Source organism: Drosophila novamexicana, unplaced genomic scaffold, assembly GCF_003285875.2.
Source record: "Drosophila novamexicana strain 15010-1031.04,08,12 unplaced genomic scaffold, DnovRS2.1 tig00002145-arrow-arrow-pilon, whole genome shotgun sequence".
Lineage (NCBI taxonomy): Eukaryota > Metazoa > Arthropoda > Insecta > Diptera > Drosophilidae > Drosophila > Drosophila novamexicana.
In genome coordinates this window covers 79,303-106,974 of record NW_020824947.1, presented here as the reverse complement: position 1 = coordinate 106,974, position 27,672 = coordinate 79,303, and the positions used below count along the sequence as shown (strand labels likewise).

At 40.7% G+C, this 27,672-nt stretch overlaps 1 protein-coding gene and 1 long non-coding RNA gene across 2 annotated transcripts; both read right to left on the bottom strand.

The window, feature by feature from the left end:
* Positions 1-5,507: 5,507 nt before the first annotated feature.
* LOC115768970 lies at positions 5,508-7,027 on the bottom strand. The gene is made up of 4 exons (XR_004018662.1): positions 6,429-7,027; positions 6,228-6,325; positions 5,717-6,172; positions 5,508-5,661 (listed from the first exon to the last, which is right to left on the bottom strand). It is a non-coding gene; the product is annotated as an uncharacterized LOC115768970 (long non-coding RNA).
* A 56-nt stretch (positions 7,028-7,083) lies between these two features.
* LOC115768972 lies at positions 7,084-8,212 on the bottom strand. Its single transcript, XM_030713687.1, has 3 exons — positions 7,614-8,212; positions 7,413-7,510; positions 7,084-7,357 (listed from the first exon to the last, which is right to left on the bottom strand). The coding sequence occupies exons 1-3, from the start codon at positions 7,683-7,685 to the stop codon at positions 7,084-7,086; spliced, it is 444 nt and encodes a 147-aa protein (XP_030569547.1). The 5' UTR covers positions 7,686-8,212.
* Between the last annotated feature and the right edge of the window lie 19,460 nt (positions 8,213-27,672).

The window sequence follows — 27,672 nt, the reverse complement described above, 5'->3', positions numbered from 1 at the left end:
CTACAAAGAGCCAATAGATTGCTATTTCAGCTTGGAGAACCCACCATTCCAATTAGCTCTGGTAGGCAACAGGGACGACCAAAGCAGCAACCGCTTCGGCCTCCAGTTGTTCAGGGCCAGCAGGCACAACAGCAGCAACCACAGCGGCCCTCTGAGCAGCAGAAGCAGCCGCAGCACAACCCATTCCGTCAGCAAGTGCAACACCAGCAGCCAATGCCTCAAGCTGCAAGCAGCTATGCAGCCGCCCTTAAAACTGGCCTGCCAGATGAGCGCTCCCGAAAGCAGAAGCAGACCGCACAGCGCCAAACAACTCGACAGCAGCCTCAACATGATTCGAGATTGCAGCACAACAATCAGCCGCCTCAGCGCCACCAGCATTATCAGGAGCGAGAAACTCGGCAAGTGATAGCACATCCTGCAGAAGCGCGCCAGCAACACAGGAGCCGCAGCCGCAGCTCACCGCGAACTGCATACCCGCGAGATGACCTCAGCCGAAAACTTGATCAGCTGATCAACATAATGGTTGAACAACAAAGGAGCGCAATTGCCCCTGCCAATAACAGCAACCTGGAAAGTAAAATTGACAGATTAGTTGATCTAATGACGAGTATGATGGCTACCGTAAGCACTCTCATGTCTACCATGGAGCGCGTCAATGGTAACCAAAATGTCTAGCCACGACGCCAACTCCATCACTTCCTCCTCAGAGAGAAATGGGCATAACATATATGCCAGACTCAACACCAACGCCCTTAAAATTGTAGCCTGGAATGCAGCAGGACTACACAATAAACTGGAAGAGATGGAGTTATTTATGCTGCAAAACGAAATCGACATAATGTTAATAGCTGAAAGCTACCTACGGGATGCAGAAACTATTGATATAAGGGGATACCACACTTACCTGGCAAACCACCCATCTAACAACCGCCGTGGAGGTGCAGCCATCCTAGTAAAGCGCACAATCCAACACATAGCGCTCATGCCGACAACCCTGGAGAAAATTCAGTGTGCGCCAGTTGCAATTACACTGCTAAATGGCTCAGTCATTAATGTTGCGGCCATATACTGCCCCCCGCGGGAACATTGGCTGGTTCAAGACTTCAACTACGTATTTAGACAGCTTGGTGCTAAATTTATTGCTGCTGGTGACTGGAATGCCAGAAGTTATTGGTGGGGCAACAGCAGATCAAATCGCAGGGGTAATATACTCCTTGAAAGTGTGCAGCAGCAAAACCTTGACATTCTGGCAACTGGCTCGTCAACGCGCTTTCCAAATAATGCGCGGCAGTCCCCGACAGCCATTGACTTCGCAGTATATAAAGGTGTGCAGTATGGTCTGCTAAAAATAAGCACATCCAATGACTTAGGATCGGATCACCTGCCGCTGCTGATTGAACTACTGAGTAAGCCAGCAGAAGGCGAACCCAAGTGTCATCTTCTTCCAGCAAATGCGAGCATACCCAAATTTCAATTGTGGCTAAACATGCACATCAATTTGAACACTGAGCTTCACTGTGGCGAAGATATTGACGATGCGGTAGACATACTGGAAAATAATATCCACTCTGCAGCGAAATTTGCAACAAACCTAACTCACCAGCCTTACCGAGGGCAACCAAAATATAACTACACAATCAACAGGCGCATTCAACAAATGATTGAGGCCAAGAGGCTGATTAAACGCCACATACAGGCATACCACAACCCGGCTGCTAGGCAAGCACACAACAGATTAGCCAACAACATTAGCCGGGAAATCAAGCATGCCAAGGCGAGAAGACTTGATGAGTTGCTGGAATCTATCGATGCAAGGGATAGATACAGTATGCAAAAGTTATGGCGGCTAACGGGGAACATCAAAAGGCAGCCCGCACCTAATTTACCAGTGAGGAAGCACACTGAGGGAGCTGGGACTTCCCAGTGGTGCAAGACCACCGAAGAAAAAGCCGAAGCCTTTGCGCAGCACCTTGAACAAAGGTTTAGGCCAATGATCACCACGCTGCCCTCTGACAAGAGCCATGTCGAGATGCAAGTATCGCTACCTGTGGCCCAAGGTGAACTCTGCTTCCCTCCAGTCACGCTAGGGGAAGTACAAGCTATAATCAAAATGCTGCAAACAAAAAAGTCTCCGGGGATTGACCGAATCGATAATCGCACGATCAAGGAACTGCCACAGTCAGCTGTACTGTACCTAGTGCTTATTTTTAACGGTATCCTACGCTTTGGACACTTTCCTTGCAAGTGGAAATGTGCCAAAATAACAATGATCCAAAAGCCAGGCAAGCCCTCTGATCAGCTTGGATCATACAGGCCAATAAGCTTGCTCGCTGGCTTTTCAAAAATCTTTGAGCGACTGCTGCTGCGCCGGATGTTCCAATTGGACAACATCATCAATGCAATTCCGAGCCACCAATTCGGTTTCAGACGTGAGCATGCTGCTGAACAACAATTGGGTCGAGTTACGCAGTTTATACTAGAAGCGTACGAGGACAATAAATACTGCTCTGCGGTCTATATGGACATACAGGAGGCGTTTGATCGTGTCTGGCATGACGGACTGCGATTCAAGCTCAAACAGCTATTGCCGGAAGTCCTCTACCGAGTTATGAATAGCTATCTAAGCGAACGCACATTCATTGTGGACTGCTGTGGAGGTACGCATTCCAGCCTAAAAGAAATCTGCGCCGGCGTTCCGCAGGGTAGTGTTTTAGGGCCTGTACTGTACACCCTATACACATCCGACATGCCCCTACCTGCACCGCTACGACACGGCAAACTGATGCTGGCAACTTATGCCGATGACACGGCCATCTTGTCATCGGCAAACTTGCAAGAAGATGCCATTGCCAATTTGGATCTGTTCCTTGCCACCATTACAACATGGACACAAAAGTGGAGCATTAGCATCAACATTACCAAAACCAAGCACATAATGCACACTTGGAGAAGCTTGCAGATGCCAATTCTTTCCCCAAGAATTTTGGATCAACGGCTCACCACAGAAGAAAGGATTTCATACCTGGGAGTGCAAGTCGATAAAAAGCTTCTTTTGAGCAGCCACGTCACCACCATTGTCGCCAGGGTTAGAGACAGGGCCAAAAAGCTGCACTGGCTAATATCAGAAAGGAGCAAGCTACCATTAAAATGCAAAGTATCACTCTACAAGCAGCTCATAGCCCCAATATGGCAGTTCGCACTTCCGGTCTGGGGATCACTTCTATGCGAAGGCCAATTTGAACGGATTCAAGTTGCGCAAAACAAGATATTGCGAACCATTGCTGGAGCACCTTGGTACGTGCGAAACCAAAGCATCCACACTGATCTGAAGGTCGTGCCGGTGGAAAAAATGTATCAGGATGCTTGCTCCAGGTACTGGGCTCGGCTCAGCAACCACAGCAACGATGAAGCCAAAAATATTGCCCTTAAAGCAAGACTCCCACAACGTCACCTAGGTGTCAGAAGAAGATACGCTGAAATGCTTCGGAAGCACCTACCTCTGGGTCGCCTAGCACAGCAGCAGCGGTCACAGCAGGGCCAGCTACCTTCTCATGGGCAGCCACGTCCGCTCCCACGACCACCTAGTCTCAGAGACTACCTTGTATTTGACATACAAGAACTGCTAAGTCAAACAGTGGTGCAGCCCAACTACCTTCAGGATAGACGAAACAGCCCGTCTCATATACAGCTGTGCTCAACTCTCGCTACCACTACAAGGCCAGGAGCTCTCATTCCTCCCAGTTCAGAGACACCAAGCTCGCATCCAAATCCACAGACGCAGCGGGACGTGGCCACCAGTGCGGATCAAGAAGCAGTGTGCAACACCATGTGCACACTTGCTACACTGTTCATGATGGCAGCCAACCTCTATGTACTTGTACCACAGCGAGGGCCTAAGACTAGGACTACTTGCAGGACACGGCAACTCATCCAATTGCGACTGGCTGAAAGGCAGATAAAGCAAAGACTGCGTTACGCTAACGAACCAATCAGATGGCTTCATACAACTCGTTGCCAAAGGGTTGCCTACTTACAGAAATTCAGACTGCGACATCCCATACAATGGAAAAAGGCCTTGATGCTACGTCTCTCAAGCACCCACACCAATGGCATCTGGCGGCAGGATCAACGGTGGTCACGCTGGCGGCTCCAGCTCATCCAGATGCAACGACTATCAGACTGGGTAGCTTCCAGACAATTGGGGATTTTCCCAATCCTCAAATAATTAATTTGACAGCAATCCCCATGCCAAGGCTGGGAAACTTCACTTGAATTGTATATAACATGTCACTTAATTCATTGTAAGTACTCTAGGTATTAAATGAATAAAAAAAAAACAGTCTGGATCCCAGTCCCCACTTCTCTGTCTGTCAACCAGGCATGGAGCTGGGCTCTGGAATCCAGACCGACATTGCGTTTGTTCCCTTGTGTCGAACGGTAAACAACAACGTCACCTAGGTGTCAGAAGAAGATACGCTGAAATGCTTCGGAAGCACCTACCTCTGGGTCGCCTAGCACAGCAGCAGCGGTCACAGCAGGTCCAGCTACCTTCTCATGGGCAGCTACGTCCGCTCCCACGACCACCTAGTCTCAGAGACTACCTTGTATTTGACATACAAGAACTGCTAAGTCAAACAGTGGTGCAGCCCAACTACCTTCAGGATAGACGAAACAGCCCGTCTCATATACAGCTGTGCTCAACTCTCGCTACCACTACAAGGCCAGGAGCTCTCATTCCTCCCAGTTCAGAGACACCAAGCTCGCATCCAAATCCACAGACGCAGCGGGACGTGGCCACCAGTGCGGATCAAGAAGCAGTGTGCAACACCATGTGCACACTTGCTACACTGTTCATGATGGCAGCCAACCTCTATGTACTTGTACCACAGCGAGGGCCTAAGACTAGGACTACTTGCAGGACACGGCAACTCATCCAATTGCGACTGGCTGAAAGGCAGATAAAGCAAAGACTGCGTTACGCTAACGAACCAATCAGATGGCTTCATACAACTCGTTGCCAAAGGGTTGCCTACTTACAGAAATTCAGACTGCGACATCCCATACAATGGAAAAAGGCCTTGATGCTACGTCTCTCAAGCACCCACACCAATGGCATCTGGCGGCAGGATCAACGGTGGTCACGCTGGCGGCTCCAGCTCATCCAGATGCAACGGCTATCAGACTGGGTAGCTTCCAGACAATTGGGGATTTTCCCAATCCTCAAATAATTAATTTGACAGCAATCCCCATGCCAAGGCTGGGAAACTTCACTTGAATTGTATATAACATGTCACTTAATTCATTGTAAGTACTCTAGGTATTAAATGAATAAAAAAAAAAAAACAGTCTGGATCCCAGTCCCCACTTCTCTGTCTGTCAACCAGGCATGGAGCTGGGCTCTGGAATCCAGACCGACATTGCGTTTGTTCCCTTGTGTCGAACGGTAAACAAACAAAGGCATAAATTAAACAATGTCTAAATAAAGCTTTAAATACATACATACCAAGAAGACGATGCACCCACGACGGTAAATTGGGCCAAATACTCATTTGAAGTGAGCGACTGCTTCGGTATCGCTCATACAAACAATTCCTGGTCAAGCTGCGTGGCGTGTGAGAGACGCCACCAGATATTTCCAAATCACGAAGATGATGCGCTGTCCTGCAACCAAAGGCACATAATTAAAAGCAAAAAATTGTTTAAAACACATACTTACCAAGAAGATGACATGCTCCACGACGGCCTGCTGGCTAAATACTCAACCTGGAGTGAGCGACAGCTCCGGCACCGCCCTCTCAAACAAAGTGGGCAACAGCTCAGCAGCTCCTGTTGGGCTCCATCTAGCAATCTGAATCGCTACCGGCCTGCTTCCAGGCCATCCATTACTATTGAGCCGATTGAATGCGTTACTGTGACCGCCAAGCCAACTGACATGCAATTACTGGCAAGCTTCGTGGCGAGTGAGAGACGCCAACGGATGTTTCCAAACCATGACACTAAGTGCTGTCCTGCAAATAAAGACGATGCGCCTATGACGGTCGACTGGGCCCAGTACTCAATTTGAGGTGAGCGATTGCTTCGGTATCGCCCAGTCAAACAATTTCTGGCCAAGCTGCGTGGCGTGTGAGAGACGACGCTGGACGCTTCCAAATCACGACGAAAATGCGCTGTCCTGCAACCAAAGGCACATAAATAAAAGCAAAAATTGTTTTAAAATACATACTCACCAAAAGATGACATGCTCCACGACGGCCTGCTGGTTGAATACCCAACTTGGAGTGGGCGACTGCTCCGGCATCGCCCATACAAACAATTCCTGGTCAAACTGCATGGCGTGTGAGAGACGCCATTAGAAGCTTCCTAACCACAACGATGATGCGCTGTCTTGCAAGCAAAAGCACAAATAAAAAAATTGTTTACATACTTACCAAGAAGATGATACGCCCCACGATGGCCTCCTGGTTAAATACACAATTTGCAGTGAGCGACGGCATCGGCATCGCCCACTCGAACAAAATATGCAACAGCTCAGCAGCTCCTTGTGGGCTCCACCTAGCACCCTGAACTGCAACCGGCCTGTACTGCGGGCCACCCAATGCGTTGCTGCGGCTGCCAAGCCAGCTGACATGCAATACTCAGATAAGATGATCTGCTCCACGACGATCCACTGAGCCAAACCACTAATTGGCATGAGCGACGGTATAGCCCAGCAGCTTCATGTGGGCTCCCCTCACTTCCTGAATTGCCCGAGTGGCCATCCATCATAAGCGTACCTGCCAGCTGAGTGAGATGCATGACGCGCGATAGCCGCCACAGAGGAAGTTACCACGGTTTTCAATAAGACGCAGGTTCCCACGGCGGATTACTGGGCCAAAACTCAGGAAACGCTGCCATTGATGCTGCTCCTAAAGATGAGTAATGCAGGACGATAAATATCGTTGCAAATAAAAATACCAAAAACGCGTTTAGCCGATAAGTTAATACCGACACGCTGTAACAGGGCTGCAAAATGTTTTGCCCACAAATTATAATACTTCTGTTGCCATTTAAATTTAAAATAAGTTGCTATGTTAAAGTAATGAGTTAAATTAAAAATAAAGACACCGTCAGTATCTTTCTGGCGGGCAAGTGGTTAAGATTAAAGAGTGAGAGACGCCAACGGATGTTTCCAAACCATGACACTAAGTGCTGTCCTGCAAATAAAGACGATGCGCCTATGACGGTCGACTGGGCCCAGTACTCAATTTGAGGTGAGCGATTGCTTCGGTATCGCCCAGTCAAACAATTTCTGGCCAAGCTGCGTGGCGTGTGAGAGACGACGCTGGACGCTTCCAAATCACGACGAAAATGCGCTGTCCTGCAACCAAAGGCACATAAATAAAAGCAAAAATTGTTTTAAAATACATACTCACCAAAAGATGACATGCTCCACGACGGCCTGCTGGTTGAATACCCAACTTGGAGTGGGCGACTGCTCCGGCATCGCCCATACAAACAATTCCTGGTCAAACTGCATGGCGTGTGAGAGACGCCATTAGAAGCTTCCTAACCACAACGATGATGCGCTGTCTTGCAAGCAAAAGCACAAATAAAAAAATTGTTTACATACTTACCAAGAAGATGATACGCCCCACGATGGCCTCCTGGTTAAATACACAATTTGCAGTGAGCGACGGCATCGGCATCGCCCACTCGAACAAAATATGCAACAGCTCAGCAGCTCCTTGTGGGCTCCACCTAGCACCCTGAACTGCAACCGGCCTGTACTGCGGGCCACCCAATGCGTTGCTGCGGCTGCCAAGCCAGCTGACATGCAATACTCAGATAAGATGATCTGCTCCACGACGATCCACTGAGCCAAACCACTAATTGGCATGAGCGACGGTATAGCCCAGCAGCTTCATGTGGGCTCCCCTCACTTCCTGAATTGCCCGAGTGGCCATCCATCATAAGCGTACCTGCCAGCTGAGTGAGATGCATGACGCGCGATAGCCGCCACAGAGGAAGTTACCACGGTTTTCAATAAGACGCAGGTTCCCACGGCGGATTACTGGGCCAAAACTCAGGAAACGCTGCCATTGATGCTGCTCCTAAAGATGAGTAATGCAGGACGATAAATATCGTTGCAAATAAAAATACCAAAAACGCGTTTAGCCGATAAGTTAATACCGACACGCTGTAACAGGGCTGCAAAATGTTTTGCCCACAAATTATAATACTTCTGTTGCCATTTAAATTTAAAATAAGTTGCTATGTTAAAGTAATGAGTTAAATTAAAAATAAAGACACCGTCAGTATCTTTCTGGCGGGCAAGTGGTTAAGATTAAAACCAATCAGGTGGCCTATGCCAAATATTCCTAAACAATATTGTTAAATTCCAAATTTTAAACCAATTGTCTCTGTATGCATTATGTACACTAATCTGATGGCCAATGCCATATTCATAAACAATATTGTCAATTCCAAATTCAAATACCAATTGTATTCGAATGCACTAAGTGCACCAGCCTAATGGCCATTACCAAGTCTTCTAATCAATATTGCAAATTCCAAATTTAAATACCAATTGTATTTGTACACATTATGTACACCAGTCTGATGGCCAATGCCATGCTTATAGCTGATATTATAAATTCCAAATTTATATACCAATTCATTTGTGCACATTATGTTCACCAGTCCACTGGCCATTGCCAAGTATTCCTAAACAATATTGTTAAATTCCAAATTTAAATACCAATCATATTTGTACACACTATGTCCACCAGTCTGATGGCCAATGCCATGTTTATAGCCAATATTAAAAATTCCAAACTTATATGCCAATTGCATCAGTGCGCATATACGCGCAAGCATAGTTATCTCCAGAATTAATTACAGGCTCGGCCAATATGAGACATGGCCAATTTACAATAACATAATATCCAGATTCTCTATTTCTTATGCTAACACGCATAAACGTTAAAGTTTAACACTATCAAGTGATCATCGATACATCGATACACTGATCTTGACACGATAATTGTCTCTCTCCGCCTCTAAGCGATATTCTAGAAATCATCATAAGCTGCGAGTTGACACTGCAAAGTTAATGCGAAAGTGAAATTGGCGGGAGCTGAAAATACCATCGTGCGCGAAAAACTTGTAAAACTTATAAAAAAACTCATAAAAACTCTGAAAGTAAAAGCATTAATTGCTAATACAAAGACAAAGTGTGTGAAAATAACGAATTTAGCGATTTAAATAAAAGTAAGTCTCAGGAAAATTTAAGTGTCCATAAAAGTCCCAAATAGCCGGTGTCTGCCTGTGTGTGTATGGCCACAAGTGCCAGTATAAGCAATTAATATTAAATAATTGCAAGTCAAACTTAAATCAAAGCCACACTTAAGTGGAATATTGATCAAATTCTCTCTCTGTCCATAATAATTCCCAAAATAAGTGCGCGCAAAATTAAGTCATAATTAATCCACAATAGTTGAAATCAAATGGTGTCCGTCTACCAAAATAATTCCATATATTGCAATAATAATTAAATCCAGTGAATATATAACCAATTCAAGCTAGTCAAACTCCAGAAATTTCCAAAGGAGTCTCAAAATAGTGCGCGAATAATTATTTCACAATTTGTGAATCTGGCCGATGGGTGTCTGTGAATTATCTGGGGAAATTAATTGAAAGCCTAACATCCAACTTAAATAGTGGAAAGCGCTAAATCAAGTCAGAATTCCATAATTTTCGGGGTAAGTCTCGTACCAAAATTTTATGTCCAAAGAAGTCTCAAGATGGCGTCCACAAAAATTTTACCAGAAGCGTTACTGTACACGCACACTCGCAGCTGTAGACGTCTATGATTTTTGGCGACGGCCTTGCTGGCGCCAGCCCAAGCCGACGCGTATGTACATACATACACATAACCTTGCTTTGAATTCTCTCTTGCTGCCCGGCATTGCCAGGCCGAATTATAAACTCAACCTCATACTACATATATTTATATTTCTATATTTATATACCTATTTTTAAGCCTTTTTACAAATTAATGCATACACCCAAAAGTATGCTTTCAAATTTTGAGAGTTCACCCATGTCCATACACACATAAGTGCAGCTGCGTACGCTTTGATTTTTGGCGGCCACTGCTGACACTTATGCACATACCCACTCAGTTTTCTCAATATTCTTTGCCATTCTCTGCATTACCAAAATAAGAACAGCTATGATGTAGGGTCTCTGGGGGAATTTAGTAGTCCGTCCGTAATTTACTAAATTACTTATCCCAATAAGTAAAGTATTGACTAGTTAAACCTGTCGTGAGTCCAGCAATTAAACCGGACCAGATCAACAGCTCGGCCAATTAGAGACAATATATCACCCAATAACTGCATAGCCAAAGTAAATATGCCTCAAAACCAGCACAAAGTTGCACCAATCACGCCTTCATTTTGATCTGCTCAGCCAACATGAGCCATCACTTTCACAGCCGATTTACATTGTGATCCAAGCAGCCAGTGTAGAAGACACCAGTATAATACCTTTACCTGCTCAACCAAGATGAGCCAAAAAAAGCAACTACAATAAATTTAATGTTGCAAACTAGGCAAATATTTCATCGAAATATCTTACTGCCTGTGACAAATTTGCACAAACTCATTACCAGTTCAACAGCTCCACCACGAGCCAAAAGCAACCAAAACGCTATAATGCCATACTAACACTATTATTAAAACAGCTCAGCCAATTGAGCCAATAACTGCACAACCGAGTTACACTGTGCCAAGCCAGAATAGTAATCTATTTCTCTCACCCAAGATCCAGCAAACCATCGCTTGCAACTGTCCACAATCCCAAATTTGGAATCACCGCATTAATAACCCATAACAACTCCGGGGAATCGCTAAGGACCACCAGTATTTAGATTGTCCTATGGAGCAGCATATATTGCCATCAACGACCAGCAGTAATTTCAAATATGGATATATTTGCCCGCCGCTGATCAGTTTTATGCATGTGTGTAAAATGTACGCACTTTCATACTGTGTCAATACCCAGGGCTCCAACGGTGAACATCTGATGCCAGCCTCTGATTCGACTGTGCCAGTGCCAACCGCCCAAAGGACTCCAATCTTAAACATAAATACAAATAGGTTCCCAAATTGGGAAGATAGTCAGACTAGTATGCTTAAGATTGTTAATTCAAATCCATGTCTCCTAGTGGCCAATGCCAAGCTTTCCAAACAATATGTCAAATTTAAAATTCCAAATTCTAAATCAATTGTATTTTTACTCATACATATACACCAATCAGGTGGCCTATGCCAAATATTCCTAAACAATATTGTTAAATTCCAAATTTTAAACCAATTGTCTCTGTATGCATTATGTACACTAATCTGATGGCCAATGCCATATTCATAAACAATATTGTCAATTCCAAATTCAAATACCAATTGTATTCGAATGCACTAAGTGCACCAACCTAATGGCCATTACCAAGACTTCTAATCAATATTGCAAATTCCAAATTTAAATACCAATTGTATTTGTACACATTATGTACACCAGTCTGATGGCCAATGCCATGCTTATAGCTGATATTATAAATTCCAAATTTATATACCAATTCATTTGTGCACATTATGTTCACCAGTCCACTGGCCATTGCCAAGTATTCCTAAACAATATTGTTAAATTCCAAATTTAAATACCAATCATATTTGTACACACTATGTCCACCAGTCTGATGGCCAATGCCATGTTTATAGCCAATATTAAAAATTCCAAACTTATATGCCAATTGCATCAGTGCGCATATACGCGCAAGCATAGTTATCTCCAGAATTAATTACAGGCTCGACCAATATGAGACATGGCCAATTTACAATAACATAATATCCAGATTCTCTATGCTAACACGCATAAACGTTAAAGTTTAACACTATCAAGTGATCATCGATACATCGATACACTGATCTGGACACGATATTTGTCTCTCTCCGCCTCTAAGCGATATTCTTTAAATCGTCATAAGCTGCGAGTTGTCTCTGCAAAGTAAATGCGAAAGTGAAACTGGCGGGAGCTGAAAATACCATCGTGCGCGAAAAACTTGTAAAACTTATAAAAAACTCATAAAAACTCTGAAAGTAAAAGCATTAATTGCTAATACAAAGACAAAGTGTGTGAAAATAACGAATTTAGCGATTTAAATAAAAGTAAGTCTCAGGAAAATTTAAGTGTCCATAAAAGTCCCAAATAGCCGGTGTCTGCCTGTGTGTGTATGGCCACAAGTGCCAGTATAAGCAATTAATATTAAATAATTGCAAGTCAAATTTAAATCAAAGCCACACTTAAGTGGAATATTGATCAAATTCTCTCTCTGTCCATAATAATTCCCAAAATAAGTGCGCGCAAAATTAAGTCATAATTAATCCACAATAGTTGAAATCAAATGGTGTCCGTCTACCAAAATAATTCCATATATTGCAATAATAATTAAATCCAGTGAATATATAACCAATTCAAGCTAGTCAAACTCCAGAAATTTCCAAAGGAGTCTCAAAATAGTGCGCGAATAATTATTTCACAATTTGTGAATCTGGCCGATGGGTGTCTGTGAATTATCTGGGGAAATTAATTGAAAGCCTAACATCCAACTTAAATAGTGGAAAGCGCTAAATCAAGTCAGAATTCCATAATTTTCGGGGTAAGTCTCGTACCAAAATTTTATGTCCAAAGAAGTCTCAAGATGGCGTCCACAAAAATTTTACCAGAAGCGTTACTGTACACGCACACTCGCAGCTGTAGACGTCTATGATTTTTGGCGACGGCCTTGTTGGCGCCAGCCCAAGCCGACGCGTATGTACATACATACACATAACCTTGCTTTGAATTCTCTCTTGCTGCCCGGCATTGCCAGGCCGAATTATAAACTCAACTTCATACTACATATATTTATATTTCTATATTTATATACCTATTTTTAAGCCTTTTTACAAATTAATGCATACACCCAAAAGTATGCTTTCAAATTTTGAGAGTTCACCCATGTCCATACACACATAAGTGCAGCTGCGTACGCTTTGATTTTTGGCGGCCACTGCTGACACTTATGCACATACCCACTCAGTTTTCTCAATATTCTTTGCCATTCTCTGCATTACCAAAATAAGAACAATTATGATTTAGGGTCTCTGGGGGAATTTAGTAGTCCGTCCGTAATTGACTAAATTACTTATCCCAATAAGTAAAGTATTGACTAGTTAAAACCTGTCGTGAGTCCAGCAATTAAACCGGACCAGATCAACAGCTCGGCCAATTAGAGACAATATATCACCCAATAACTGCATAGCCAAAGTAAATATGCCTCAAAGCCAGCACAAAGTTGCACCAATCACGCCTTCAATTTGATCTGCTCAGCCAACATGAGCCATCACTTTCACAGCCGATTTACATTGTGATCCAAGCAGCCAGTGTAGAAGGCACCAGTATAATACCTCTACCTGCTCCACCAAGATGAGCCAAAAAGCAACTACAATAAATTAATGTTGCAAACTAGGCAAATATTTCATCGAAATATCGTACTGCCTGTGACAAATCTGCACAAACTCATTACCAGTTCAACAGCTCCACCACGAGCCAAAGCAACCAAAATGCCATACAAATGCCATACTAACACTATTATTAAAACAGCTCAGCCAATTGAGCCAATAACTGCACAACCGAGTTACACTGTGCCAAGCCAGAATAGTAATCTATTTCTCTCACCCAAGATCCAGCAAACCATCGCTTGCAACTGTCCACAATCCCAAATTTGGAATCACCGCATTAATAACCCATAACAACTCCGGGGAATCGCTAAGGACCACCAGTATTTAGATTGTCCTATGGAGCAGCATATATCGCCATCAACGACCAGCAGTAATTTCAAATATGGATATATTTGCCCGCCGCTGATCTGTTTTATGCATGTGTGTAAAATGTACGCACTTTCATACTGTGTCAATACCCAGTGCTCCAACGGTGAACATCTGATGCCAGCCTCTGATTCGACTGTGCCAGTGCCAACCGCCCAAAGGACTCCAATCTCTAACATAAATACAAATAGGTTCCCAAATTGGGAAGATAGTCAGACTAGTATGCTTAAGATTGTTAATTCAAATCCATGTCTCCTAGTGGCCAATGCCAAGCTTTCCAAACAATATGTCAAATTTAAAAAATTCCAAATTCTAAATCAACTGTATTTATACTCATGCATATACACCAGTCAGGTGGCCAATGCCATGTTTATAAACAATATTATTAATTCCAAATACCAATTGTAATTGTACGCACTATGTACACCAGTCCGCTGGCCATTGCCAAGTATTCCTAAACAATATTGTTAATTCCAAATTTAAATACCAATTGCCTCTGTATGCATTATGTACACTAATCTGATGGCCAATGCCATATTCATAAACAATATTGTCAATTCCAAATTTAAATACCAATTGTATTCGAATGCACTAAGTGCACCAGCCTACTGGCCATTGCCAAATATTCCTAATCAATATTGTTAAATTCCAAATATTAAACCAATTGTCTTTGTACACATGCATATACACCAGTCAGGTGGCCAATGCCATGTTTATAGCCAATATTGTTAATTCCAAATACCAATTGTAATTGTACGCACTATGTACACCAGTCCGCTGGCCATTGCCAAGTATTCCTAAACAATATTGTTAATTCCAAATTTAAATACCAATTGTCTCTGTATGCATTATGTACACTAATCTGATGGCCAATGCCATATTCATAAACAATATTGTCAATTCCAAATTTAAATACCAATTGTATTCGAATGCACTAAGTGCACCAGCCTACTGGCCATTGCCAAATATTCCTAATCAATATTGTTAAATTCCAAATTATAAATCAATTGTATTTGTACTCATACATATACACCAGTCAGGCGGCCAATGCCATATTCATAAACAATATTGTCAATTCCAAATTCAAATACCAATTGTATTCGAATGCACTAAGTGCACCAGCCTAATGGCCATTACCAAGTCTTCTAATCAATATTGCAAATTCCAAATTTAAATACCAATTGTATTTGTACACATTATGTACACCAGTCTGATGGCCAATGCCATGCTTATAGCTGATATTATAAATTCCAAATTTATATACCAATTCATTTGTGCACATTATGTTCACCAGTCCACTGGCCATTGCCAAGTATTCCTAAACAATATTGTTAAATTCCAAATTTAAATACCAATCATATTTGTACACACTATGTCCACCAGTCTGATGGCCAATGCCATGTTTATAGCCAATATTAAAAATTCCAAACTTATATGCCAATTGCATCAGTGCGCATATACGCGCAAGCATAGTTATCTCCAGAATTAATTACAGGCTCGGCCAATATGAGACATGGCCAATTTACAATAACATAATATCCAGATTCTCTATTTCTTATGCTAACACGCATAAACGTTAAAGTTTAACACTATCAAGTGATCATCGATACATCGATACACTGATCTTGACACGATAATTGTCTCTCTCCGCCTCTAAGCGATATTCTAGAAATCATCATAAGCTGCGAGTTGACACTGCAAAGTTAATGCGAAAGTGAAATTGGCGGGAGCTGAAAATACCATCGTGCGCGAAAAACTTGTAAAACTTATAAAAAACTCATAAAAACTCTGAAAGTAAAAGCATTAATTGCTAATACAAAGACAAAGTGTGTGAAAATAACGAATTTAGCGATTTAAATAAAAGTAAGTCTCAGGAAAATTTAAGTGTCCATAAAAGTCCCAAATAGCCGGTGTCTGCCTGTGTGTGTATGGCCACAAGTGCCAGTATAAGCAATTAATATTAAATAATTGCAAGTCAAACTTAAATCAAAGCCACACTTAAGTGGAATATTGATCAAATTCTCTCTCTGTCCATAATAATTCCCAAAATAAGTGCGCGCAAAATTAAGTCATAATTAATCCACAATAGTTGAAATCAAATGGTGTCCGTCTACCAAAATAATTCCATATATTGCAATAATAATTAAATCCAGTGAATATATAACCAATTCAAGCTAGTCAAACTCCAGAAATTTCCAAAGGAGTCTCAAAATAGTGCGCGAATAATTATTTCACAATTTGTGAATCTGGCCGATGGGTGTCTGTGAATTATCTGGGGAAATTAATTGAAAGCCTAACATCCAACTTAAATAGTGGAAAGCGCTAAATCAAGTCATAATTCCATAATTTTCGGGGTAAGTCTCGTACCAAAATTTTATGTCCAAAGAAGTCTCAAGATGGCGTCCACAAAAATTTTACCAGAAGCGTTACTGTACACGCACACTCGCAGCTGTAGACGTCTATGATTTTTGGCGACGGCCTTGCTGGCGCCAGCCCAAGCCGACGCGTATGTACATACATACACATAACCTTGCTTTGAATTCTCTCTTGCTGCCCGGCATTGCCAGGCCGAATTATAAACTCAACCTCATACTACATATATTTATATTTCTATATTTATATACCTATTTTTAAGCCTTTTTACAAATTAATGCATACACCCAAAAGTATGCTTTCAAATTTTGAGAGTTCACCCATGTCCATACACACATAAGTGCAGCTGCGTACGCTTTGATTTTTGGCGGCCACTGCTGACACTTATGCACATACCCACTCAGTTTTCTCAATATTCTTTGCCATTCTCTGCATTACCAAAATAAGAACAGCTATGATGTAGGGTCTCTGGGGGAATTTAGTAGTCCGTCCGTAATTTACTAAATTACTTATCCCAATAAGTAAAGTATTGACTAGTTAAACCTGTCGTGAGTCCAGCAATTAAACCGGACCAGATCAACAGCTCGGCCAATTAGAGACAATATATCACCCAATAACTGCATAGCCAAAGTAAATATGCCTCAAAACCAGCACAAAGTTGCACCAATCACGCCTTCATTTTGATCTGCTCAGCCAACATGAGCCATCACTTTCACAGCCGATTTACATTGTGATCCAAGCAGCCAGTGTAGAAGACACCAGTATAATACCTTTACCTGCTCAACCAAGATGAGCCAAAAAAAGCAACTACAATAAATTTAATGTTGCAAACTAGGCAAATATTTCATCGAAATATCTTACTGCCTGTGACAAATTTGCACAAACTCATTACCAGTTCAACAGCTCCACCACGAGCCAAAAGCAACCAAAACGCTATAATGCCATACTAACACTATTATTAAAACAGCTCAGCCAATTGAGCCAATAACTGCACAACCGAGTTACACTGTGCCAAGCCAGAATAGTAATCTATTTCTCTCACCCAAGATCCAGCAAACCATCGCTTGCAACTGTCCACAATCCCAAATTTGGAATCACCGCATTAATAACCCATAACAACTCCGGGGAATCGCTAAGGACCACCAGTATTTAGATTGTCCTATGGAGCAGCATATATTGCCATCAACGACCAGCAGTAATTTCAAATATGGATATATTTGCCCGCCGCTGATCAGTTTTATGCATGTGTGTAAAATGTACGCACTTTCATACTGTGTCAATACCCAGTGCTCCAACGGTGAACATCTGATGCCAGCCTCTGATTCGACTGTGCCAGTGCCAACCGCCCAAAGGACTCCAATCTTAAACATAAATACAAATAGGTTCCCAAATTGGGAAGATAGTCAGACTAGTATGCTTAAGATTGTTAATTCAAATCCATGTCTCCTAGTGGCCAATGCCAAGCTTTCCAAACAATATGTCAAATTTAAAATTCCAAATTCTAAATCAATTGTATTTTTACTCATACATATACACCAATCAGGTGGCCTATGCCAAATATTCCTAAACAATATTGTTAAATTCCAAATTTTAAACCAATTGTCTCTGTATGCATTATGTACACTAATCTGATGGCCAATGCCATATTCATAAACAATATTGTCAATTCCAAATTCAAATACCAATTGTATTCGAATGCACTAAGTGCACCAACCTAATGGCCATTACCAAGACTTCTAATCAATATTGCAAATTCCAAATTTAAATACCAATTGTATTTGTACACATTATGTACACCAGTCTGATGGCCAATGCCATGCTTATAGCTGATATTATAAATTCCAAATTTATATACCAATTCATTTGTGCACATTATGTTCACCAGTCCACTGGCCATTGCCAAGTATTCCTAAACAATATTGTTAAATTCCAAATTTAAATACCAATCATATTTGTACACACTATGTCCACCAGTCTGATGGCCAATGCCATGTTTATAGCCAATATTAAAAATTCCAAACTTATATGCCAATTGCATCAGTGCGCATATACGCGCAAGCATAGTTATCTCCAGAATTAATTACAGGCTCGACCAATATGAGACATGGCCAATTTACAATAACATAATATCCAGATTCTCTATGCTAACACGCATAAACGTTAAAGTTTAACACTATCAAGTGATCATCGATACATCGATACACTGATCTGGACACGATATTTGTCTCTCTCCGCCTCTAAGCGATATTCTTTAAATCGTCATAAGCTGCGAGTTGTCTCTGCAAAGTAAATGCGAAAGTGAAACTGGCGGGAGCTGAAAATACCATCGTGCGCGAAAAACTTGTAAAACTTATAAAAAACTCATAAAAACTCTGAAAGTAAAAGCATTAATTGCTAATACAAAGACAAAGTGTGTGAAAATAACGAATTTAGCGATTTAAATAAAAGTAAGTCTCAGGAAAATTTAAGTGTCCATAAAAGTCCCAAATAGCCGGTGTCTGCCTGTGTGTGTATGGCCACAAGTGCCAGTATAAGCAATTAATATTAAATAATTGCAAGTCAAATTTAAATCAAAGCCACACTTAAGTGGAATATTGATCAAATTCTCTCTCTGTCCATAATAATTCCCAAAATAAGTGCGCGCAAAATTAAGTCATAATTAATCCACAATAGTTGAAATCAAATGGTGTCCGTCTACCAAAATAATTCCATATATTGCAATAATAATTAAATCCAGTGAATATATAACCAATTCAAGCTAGTCAAACTCCAGAAATTTCCAAAGGAGTCTCAAAATAGTGCGCGAATAATTATTTCACAATTTGTGAATCTGGCCGATGGGTGTCTGTGAATTATCTGGGGAAATTAATTGAAAGCCTAACATCCAACTTAAATAGTGGAAAGCGCTAAATCAAGTCAGAATTCCATAATTTTCGGGGTAAGTCTCGTACCAAAATTTTATGTCCAAAGAAGTCTCAAGATGGCGTCCACAAAAATTTTACCAGAAGCGTTACTGTACACGCACACTCGCAGCTGTAGACGTCTATGATTTTTGGCGACGGCCTTGCTGGCGCCAGCCCAAGCCGACGCGTATGTACATACATACACATAACCTTGCTTTGAATTCTCTCTTGCTGCCCGGCATTGCCAGGCCGAATTATAAACTCAACTTCATACTACATATATTTATATTTCTATATTTATATACCTATTTTTAAGCCTTTTTACAAATTAATGCATACATCCAAAAGTATGCTTTCAAATTTTGAGAGTTCACCCATGTCCATACACACATAAGTGCAGCTGCGTACGCTTTGATTTTTGGCGGCCACTGCTGACACTTATGCACATACCCACTCAGTTTTCTCAATATTCTTTGCCATTCTCTGCATTACCAAAATAAGAACAGCTATGATTTAGGGTCTCTGTGGGAATTTAGTAGTCCGTCCGAAATTTAATAAGTTACTTATCCCAATAAGTAAAGTATTGACTAGTTAAACCTGTCGTGAGTCCAGCAATTAAAACGGACCAGATCAACAGCTCGGCCAATTAGAGACAATATATCACCCAATAACTGCATAGCCAAAGTAAATATGCCTCAAAGCCTGCACAAAGTTGCACCAATCACGCCTTCATCTTGATCTGCTCAGCCAACATGAGCCATCACTTTCACAGCCGGTTTACATTGTGATCCAAGCAGCCAGTGTAGAAGACACCAGATTAATACCTTTACCTGCTCCACCAAGATGAGCCAAAAAGCAACTTACGTTGCAAGCTAGGCAAATATTTCATCGAAATATCGTACTGCCCGTGACAAATCTGCACAAACTCATTACAAGTTCAACAGCTCCACCACGAGCCAAAGCAACCAAAATGCAACCAAAACACCATACTAACACTATTATTACAACAGCTCAGCCAACAAGAGCCAATAACTGCACAACCGATTTACACTGTGCCAAGCCAGAATAGTAATCTATTTCTCTCACCCAAGATCCAGCAAACCATCGCTTGCAACTGTCCACAATCCCAAATTTGGAATCACCGCATTAATAACCCATAACAACTCCGGGGAATCGCTAAGGACCACCAGTATTTAGATTGTCCTATGGAGCAGCATATATTGCCATCAACGACCAGCAGTAATTTCAAATATGGATATATTTGCCCGCCGCTGATCAGTTTTATGCATGTGTGTAAAATGTACGCACTTTCATACTGTGTCAATACCCAGTGCTCCAACGGTGAACATCTGATGCCAGCCTCTGATTCGACTGTGCCAGTGCCAACCGCCCAAAGGACTCCAATCTTAAACATAAATACAAATAGGTTCCCAAATTGGGAAGATAGTCAGACTAGTATGCTTAAGATTGTTAATTCAAATCCATGTCTCCTAGTGGCCAATGCCAAGCTTTCCAAACAATATGTCAAATTTAAAATTCCAAATTCTAAATCAATTGTATTTTTACTCATACATATACACCAATCAGGTGGCCTATGCCAAATATTCCTAAACAATATTGTTAAATTCCAAATTTTAAACCAATTGTCTCTGTATGCATTATGTACACTAATCTGATGGCCAATGCCATATTCATAAACAATATTGTCAATTCCAAATTCAAATACCAATTGTATTCGAATGCACTAAGTGCACCAACCTAATGGCCATTACCAAGACTTCTAATCAATATTGCAAATTCCAAATTTAAATACCAATTGTATTTGTACACATTATGTACACCAGTCTGATGGCCAATGCCATGCTTATAGCTGATATTATAAATTCCAAATTTATATACCAATTCATTTGTGCACATTATGTTCACCAGTCCACTGGCCATTGCCAAGTATTCCTAAACAATATTGTTAAATTCCAAATTTAAATACCAATCATATTTGTACACACTATGTCCACCAGTCTGATGGCCAATGCCATGTTTATAGCCAATATTAAAAATTCCAAACTTATATGCCAATTGCATCAGTGCGCATATACGCGCAAGCATAGTTATCTCCAGAATTAATTACAGGCTCGACCAATATGAGACATGGCCAATTTACAATAACATAATATCCAGATTCTCTATGCTAACACGCATAAACGTTAAAGTTTAACACTATCAAGTGATCATCGATACATCGATACACTGATCTGGACACGATATTTGTCTCTCTCCGCCTCTAAGCGATATTCTTTAAATCGTCATAAGCTGCGAGTTGTCTCTGCAAAGTAAATGCGAAAGTGAAACTGGCGGGAGCTGAAAATACCATCGTGCGCGAAAAACTTGTAAAACTTATAAAAAACTCATAAAAACTCTGAAAGTAAAAGCATTAATTGCTAATACAAAGACAAAGTGTGTGAAAATAACGAATTTAGCGATTTAAATAAAAGTAAGTCTCAGGAAAATTTAAGTGTCCATAAAAGTCCCAAATAGCCGGTGTCTGCCTGTGTGTGTATGGCCACAAGTGCCAGTATAAGCAATTAATATTAAATAATTGCAAGTCAAACTTAAATCAAAGCCACACTTAAGTGGAATATTGATCAAATTCTCTCTCTGTCCATAATAATTCCCAAAATAAGTGCGCGCAAAATTAAGTCATAATTAATCCACAATAGTTGAAATCAAATGGTGTCCGTCTACCAAAATAATTCCATATATTGCAATAATAATTAAATCCAGTGAATATATAACCAATTCAAGCTAGTCAAACTCCAGAAATTTCCAAAGGAGTCTCAAAATAGTGCGCGAATAATTATTTCACAATTTGTGAATCTGGCCGATGGGTGTCTGTGAATTATCTGGGGAAATTAATTGAAAGCCTAACATCCAACTTAAATAGTGGAAAGCGCTAAATCAAGTCAGAATTCCATAATTTTCGGGGTAAGTCTCGTACCAAAATTTTATGTCCAAAGAAGTCTCAAGATGGCGTCCACAAAAATTTTACCAGAAGCGTTACTGTACACGCACACTCGCAGCTGTAGACGTCTATGATTTTTGGCGACGGCCTTGCTGGCGCCAGCCCAAGCCGACGCGTATGTACATACATACACATAACCTTGCTTTGAATTCTCTCTTGCTGCCCGGCATTGCCAGGCCGAATTATAAACTCAACCTCATACTACATATATTTATATTTCTATATTTATATACCTATTTTTAAGCCTTTTTACAAATTAATGCATACACCCAAAAGTATGCTTTCAAATTTTGAGAGTTCACCCATGTCCATACACACATAAGTGCAGCTGCGTACGCTTTGATTTTTGGCGGCCACTGCTGACACTTATGCACATACCCACTCAGTTTTCTCAATATTCTTTGCCATTCTCTGCATTACCAAAATAAGAACAGCTATGATGTAGGGTCTCTGGGGGAATTTAGTAGTCCGTCCGTAATTTACTAAATTACTTATCCCAATAAGTAAAGTATTGACTAGTTAAACCTGTCGTGAGTCCAGCAATTAAACCGGACCAGATCAACAGCTCGGCCAATTAGAGACAATATATCACCCAATAACTGCATAGCCAAAGTAAATATGCCTCAAAACCAGCACAAAGTTGCACCAATCACGCCTTCATTTTGATCTGCTCAGCCAACATGAGCCATCACTTTCACAGCCGATTTACATTGTGATCCAAGCAGCCAGTGTAGAAGACACCAGTATAATACCTTTACCTGCTCAACCAAGATGAGCCAAAAAAAGCAACTACAATAAATTTAATGTTGCAAACTAGGCAAATATTTCATCGAAATATCTTACTGCCTGTGACAAATTTGCACAAACTCATTACCAGTTCAACAGCTCCACCACGAGCCAAAAGCAACCAAAACGCTATAATGCCATACTAACACTATTATTAAAACAGCTCAGCCAATTGAGCCAATAACTGCACAACCGAGTTACACTGTGCCAAGCCAGAATAGTAATCTATTTCTCTCACCCAAGATCCAGCAAACCATCGCTTGCAACTGTCCACAATCCCAAATTTGGAATCACCGCATTAATAACCCATAACAACTCCGGGGAATCGCTAAGGACCACCAGTATTTAGATTGTCCTATGGAGCAGCATATATTGCCATCAACGACCAGCAGTAATTTCAAATATGGATATATTTGCCCGCCGCTGATCAGTTTTATGCATGTGTGTAAAATGTACGCACTTTCATACTGTGTCAATACCCAGTGCTCCAACGGTGAACATCTGATGCCAGCCTCTGATTCGACTGTGCCAGTGCCAACCGCCCAAAGGACTCCAATCTTAAACATAAATACAAATAGGTTCCCAAATTGGGAAGATAGTCAGACTAGTATGCTTAAGATTGTTAATTCAAATCCATGTCTCCTAGTGGCCAATGCCAAGCTTTCCAAACAATATGTCAAATTTAAAATTCCAAATTCTAAATCAATTGTATTTTTACTCATACATATACACCAATCAGGTGGCCTATGCCAAATATTCCTAAACAATATTGTTAAATTCCAAATTTTAAACCAATTGTCTCTGTATGCATTATGTACACTAATCTGATGGCCAATGCCATATTCATAAACAATATTGTCAATTCCAAATTCAAATACCAATTGTATTCGAATGCACTAAGTGCACCAGCCTAATGGCCATTACCAAGTCTTCTAATCAATATTGCAAATTCCAAATTTAAATACCAATTGTATTTGTACACATTATGTACACCAGTCTGATGGCCAATGCCATGCTTATAGCTGATATTATAAATTCCAAATTTATATACCAATTCATTTGTGCACATTATGTTCACCAGTCCACTGGCCATTGCCAAGTATTCCTAAACAATATTGTTAAATTCCAAATTTAAATACCAATCATATTTGTACACACTATGTCCACCAGTCTGATGGCCAATGCCATGTTTATAGCCAATATTAAAAATTCCAAACTTATATGCCAATTGCATCAGTGCGCATATACGCGCAAGCATAGTTATCTCCAGAATTAATTACAGGCTCGACCAATATGAGACATGGCCAATTTACAATAACATAATATCCAGATTCTCTATGCTAACACGCATAAACGTTAAAGTTTAACACTATCAAGTGATCATCGATACATCGATACACTGATCTGGACACGATATTTGTCTCTCTCCGCCTCTAAGCGATATTCTTTAAATCGTCATAAGCTGCGAGTTGTCTCTGCAAAGTAAATGCGAAAGTGAAACTGGCGGGAGCTGAAAATACCATCGTGCGCGAAAAACTTGTAAAACTTATAAAAAACTCATAAAAACTCTGAAAGTAAAAGCATTAATTGCTAATACAAAGACAAAGTGTGTGAAAATAACGAATTTAGCGATTTAAATAAAAGTAAGTCTCAGGAAAATTTAAGTGTCCATAAAAGTCCCAAATAGCCGGTGTCTGCCTGTGTGTGTATGGCCACAAGTGCCAGTATAAGCAATTAATATTAAATAATTGCAAGTCAAATTTAAATCAAAGCCACACTTAAGTGGAATATTGATCAAATTCTCTCTCTGTCCATAATAATTCCCAAAATAAGTGCGCGCAAAATTAAGTCATAATTAATCCACAATAGTTGAAATCAAATGGTGTCCGTCTACCAAAATAATTCCATATATTGCAATAATAATTAAATCCAGTGAATATATAACCAATTCAAGCTAGTCAAACTCCAGAAATTTCCAAAGGAGTCTCAAAATAGTGCGCGAATAATTATTTCACAATTTGTGAATCTGGCCGATGGGTGTCTGTGAATTATCTGGGGAAATTAATTGAAAGCCTAACATCCAACTTAAATAGTGGAAAGCGCTAAATCAAGTCAGAATTCCATAATTTTCGGGGTAAGTCTCGTACCAAAATTTTATGTCCAAAGAAGTCTCAAGATGGCGTCCACAAAAATTTTACCAGAAGCGTTACTGTACACGCACACTCGCAGCTGTAGACGTCTATGATTTTTGGCGACGGCCTTGCTGGCGCCAGCCCAAGCCGACGCGTATGTACATACATACACATAACCTTGCTTTGAATTCTCTCTTGCTGCCCGGCATTGCCAGGCCGAATTATAAACTCAACTTCATACTACATATATTTATATTTCTATATTTATATACCTATTTTTAAGCCTTTTTACAAATTAATGCATACACCCAAAAGTATGCTTTCAAATTTTGAGAGTTCACCCATGTCCATACACACATAAGTGCAGCTGCGTACGCTTTGATTTTTGGCGGCCACTGCTGACACTTATGCACATACCCACTCAGTTTTCTCAATATTCTTTGCCATTCTCTGCATTACCAAAATAAGAACAGCTATGATTTAGGGTCTCTGTGGGAATTTAGTAGTCCGTCCGAAATTTAATAAGTTACTTATCCCAATAAGTAAAGTATTGACTAGTTAAACCTGTCGTGAGTCCAGCAATTAAAACGGACCAGATCAACAGCTCGGCCAATTAGAGACAATATATCACCCAATAACTGCATAGCCAAAGTAAATATGCCTCAAAGCCTGCACAAAGTTGCACCAATCACGCCTTCATCTTGATCTGCTCAGCCAACATGAGCCATCACTTTCACAGCCGATTTACATTGTGATCCAAGCAGCCAGTGTAGAAGACACCAGTATAATACCTTTACCTGCTCCACCAAGATGAGCCAAAAAGCAACTTACGTTGCAAACTAGGCAAATATTTCATCGAAATATCGTACTGCCAGTGACAAATTTGCACAAACTCATTACCAGTTCAACAGCTCCACCACGAGCCAAAGCAACCAAAACGCTATACAAATGCCATACTAACATCATAATACCAACAGCTCAGCCAACAAGAGCCAATAACTGCACAACCGATTTACACTGTGCCAAGCCAAAATAGTAATCTATTTCTCTCACCCAAGATCCAGCAAACCATCGCTTGCAACTGTCCACAATCCCAAATTTGGAATCACCGCATTAGTAACCCATAACAACTGCGTGGATTTGCTAAGGACTTGATCCAGCAAACCACCGCTTGCAACTGTCCACAATCCCAAATTTGGAATCACCGCATTAGTAACCCATAACAACTCCGGGGAATCGCTAAGGACCACCAGGTTAGTCTAAGTTGGGACTCTTTGCCCAACACTACTTACATTTCATGAACCATTAATCACCTCGTTTGAAAGCATTTAGATTGTCCTATAGAGCAGCATATATTGCCATCAACGACCAGCAGTAATTTCAAATATGGATATATTTGCCCGCCGCTGATCAGTTTTATGCATGTGTGTAAAATGTACGCACTTTCATACTGTGTCAATACCCAGTGCTCCAACGGTGAACATCTGATGCCAGCCTCCGATTCGACTGTGCCAGTGCCAACCGCCCAAAGGACTCCAATCTTAAACATAAATACAAATAGGTTCCCAAATTGGGAAGATAGTCAGACTAGTATGCTTAAGATTGTTAATTCAAATCCATGTCTCCTAGTGGCCAATGCCAAGCTTTCCAAACAATATGTCAAATTTAAAAATTCCAAATTCTAAATCAACTGTATTTATACTCATGCATATACACCAGTCAGGTGGCCAATGCCATGTTTATAAACAATATTATTAATTCCAAATACCAATTGTATTTGTGAGCACTATGTACACCAGTCCGCTGGCCATTGCCAAGTATTCCTAAACAATATTGTTAAATTCCAAAATACCAATTATATTTGTACACACTATGTACACCAGTCTGATGGCCAATGCCAAGTATTCCTAAACAATATTGTTAAATTCCAAATTTAAATACCAATCATATTTGTACACACTATGTCCACCAGTCTGATGGCCAATGCCATGATTATAGCCAATTTTGTTAATTCCAAATACCAATTGTATTCGAATGCACTAAGTGCACCAGCCTAATGGCCATTACCAAGTCTTCTAATCAATATTGCAAATTCCAAATTTAAATACCAATTGTATTTGTAAGCACTATGTGCACCAGTCCGCTGGCCATTGCCAAGTATTCCTAAACAATATTGTTAAATTCCAAATTTATATACCAATTCATTTGTACACATTATGTACATCAGTCTGCTGGCCATAGTTAGTATTCCCAAATAATGTTGTTAAGCTCCAAATTTATATACCAATTCATGTGTACACATTATGTACACCAGTCTGATGGCCAATGCCATGTGTATAGCTGATATTATAAATTCCAAATTTATATACCAATCCATTTGTACACATCATGTACACCAGTCTGCAGGCCATCACCAAGCGTGTGAACATGAGCTGTCAAACCCTAGATTATGAACTAATTGTATTCATACACATATGCGTACACTAATCTCTGGACAAATGCTCACATCAGTCTGTACAAAAATGGGTTTTTATACCGTGAAGTAATTTCCT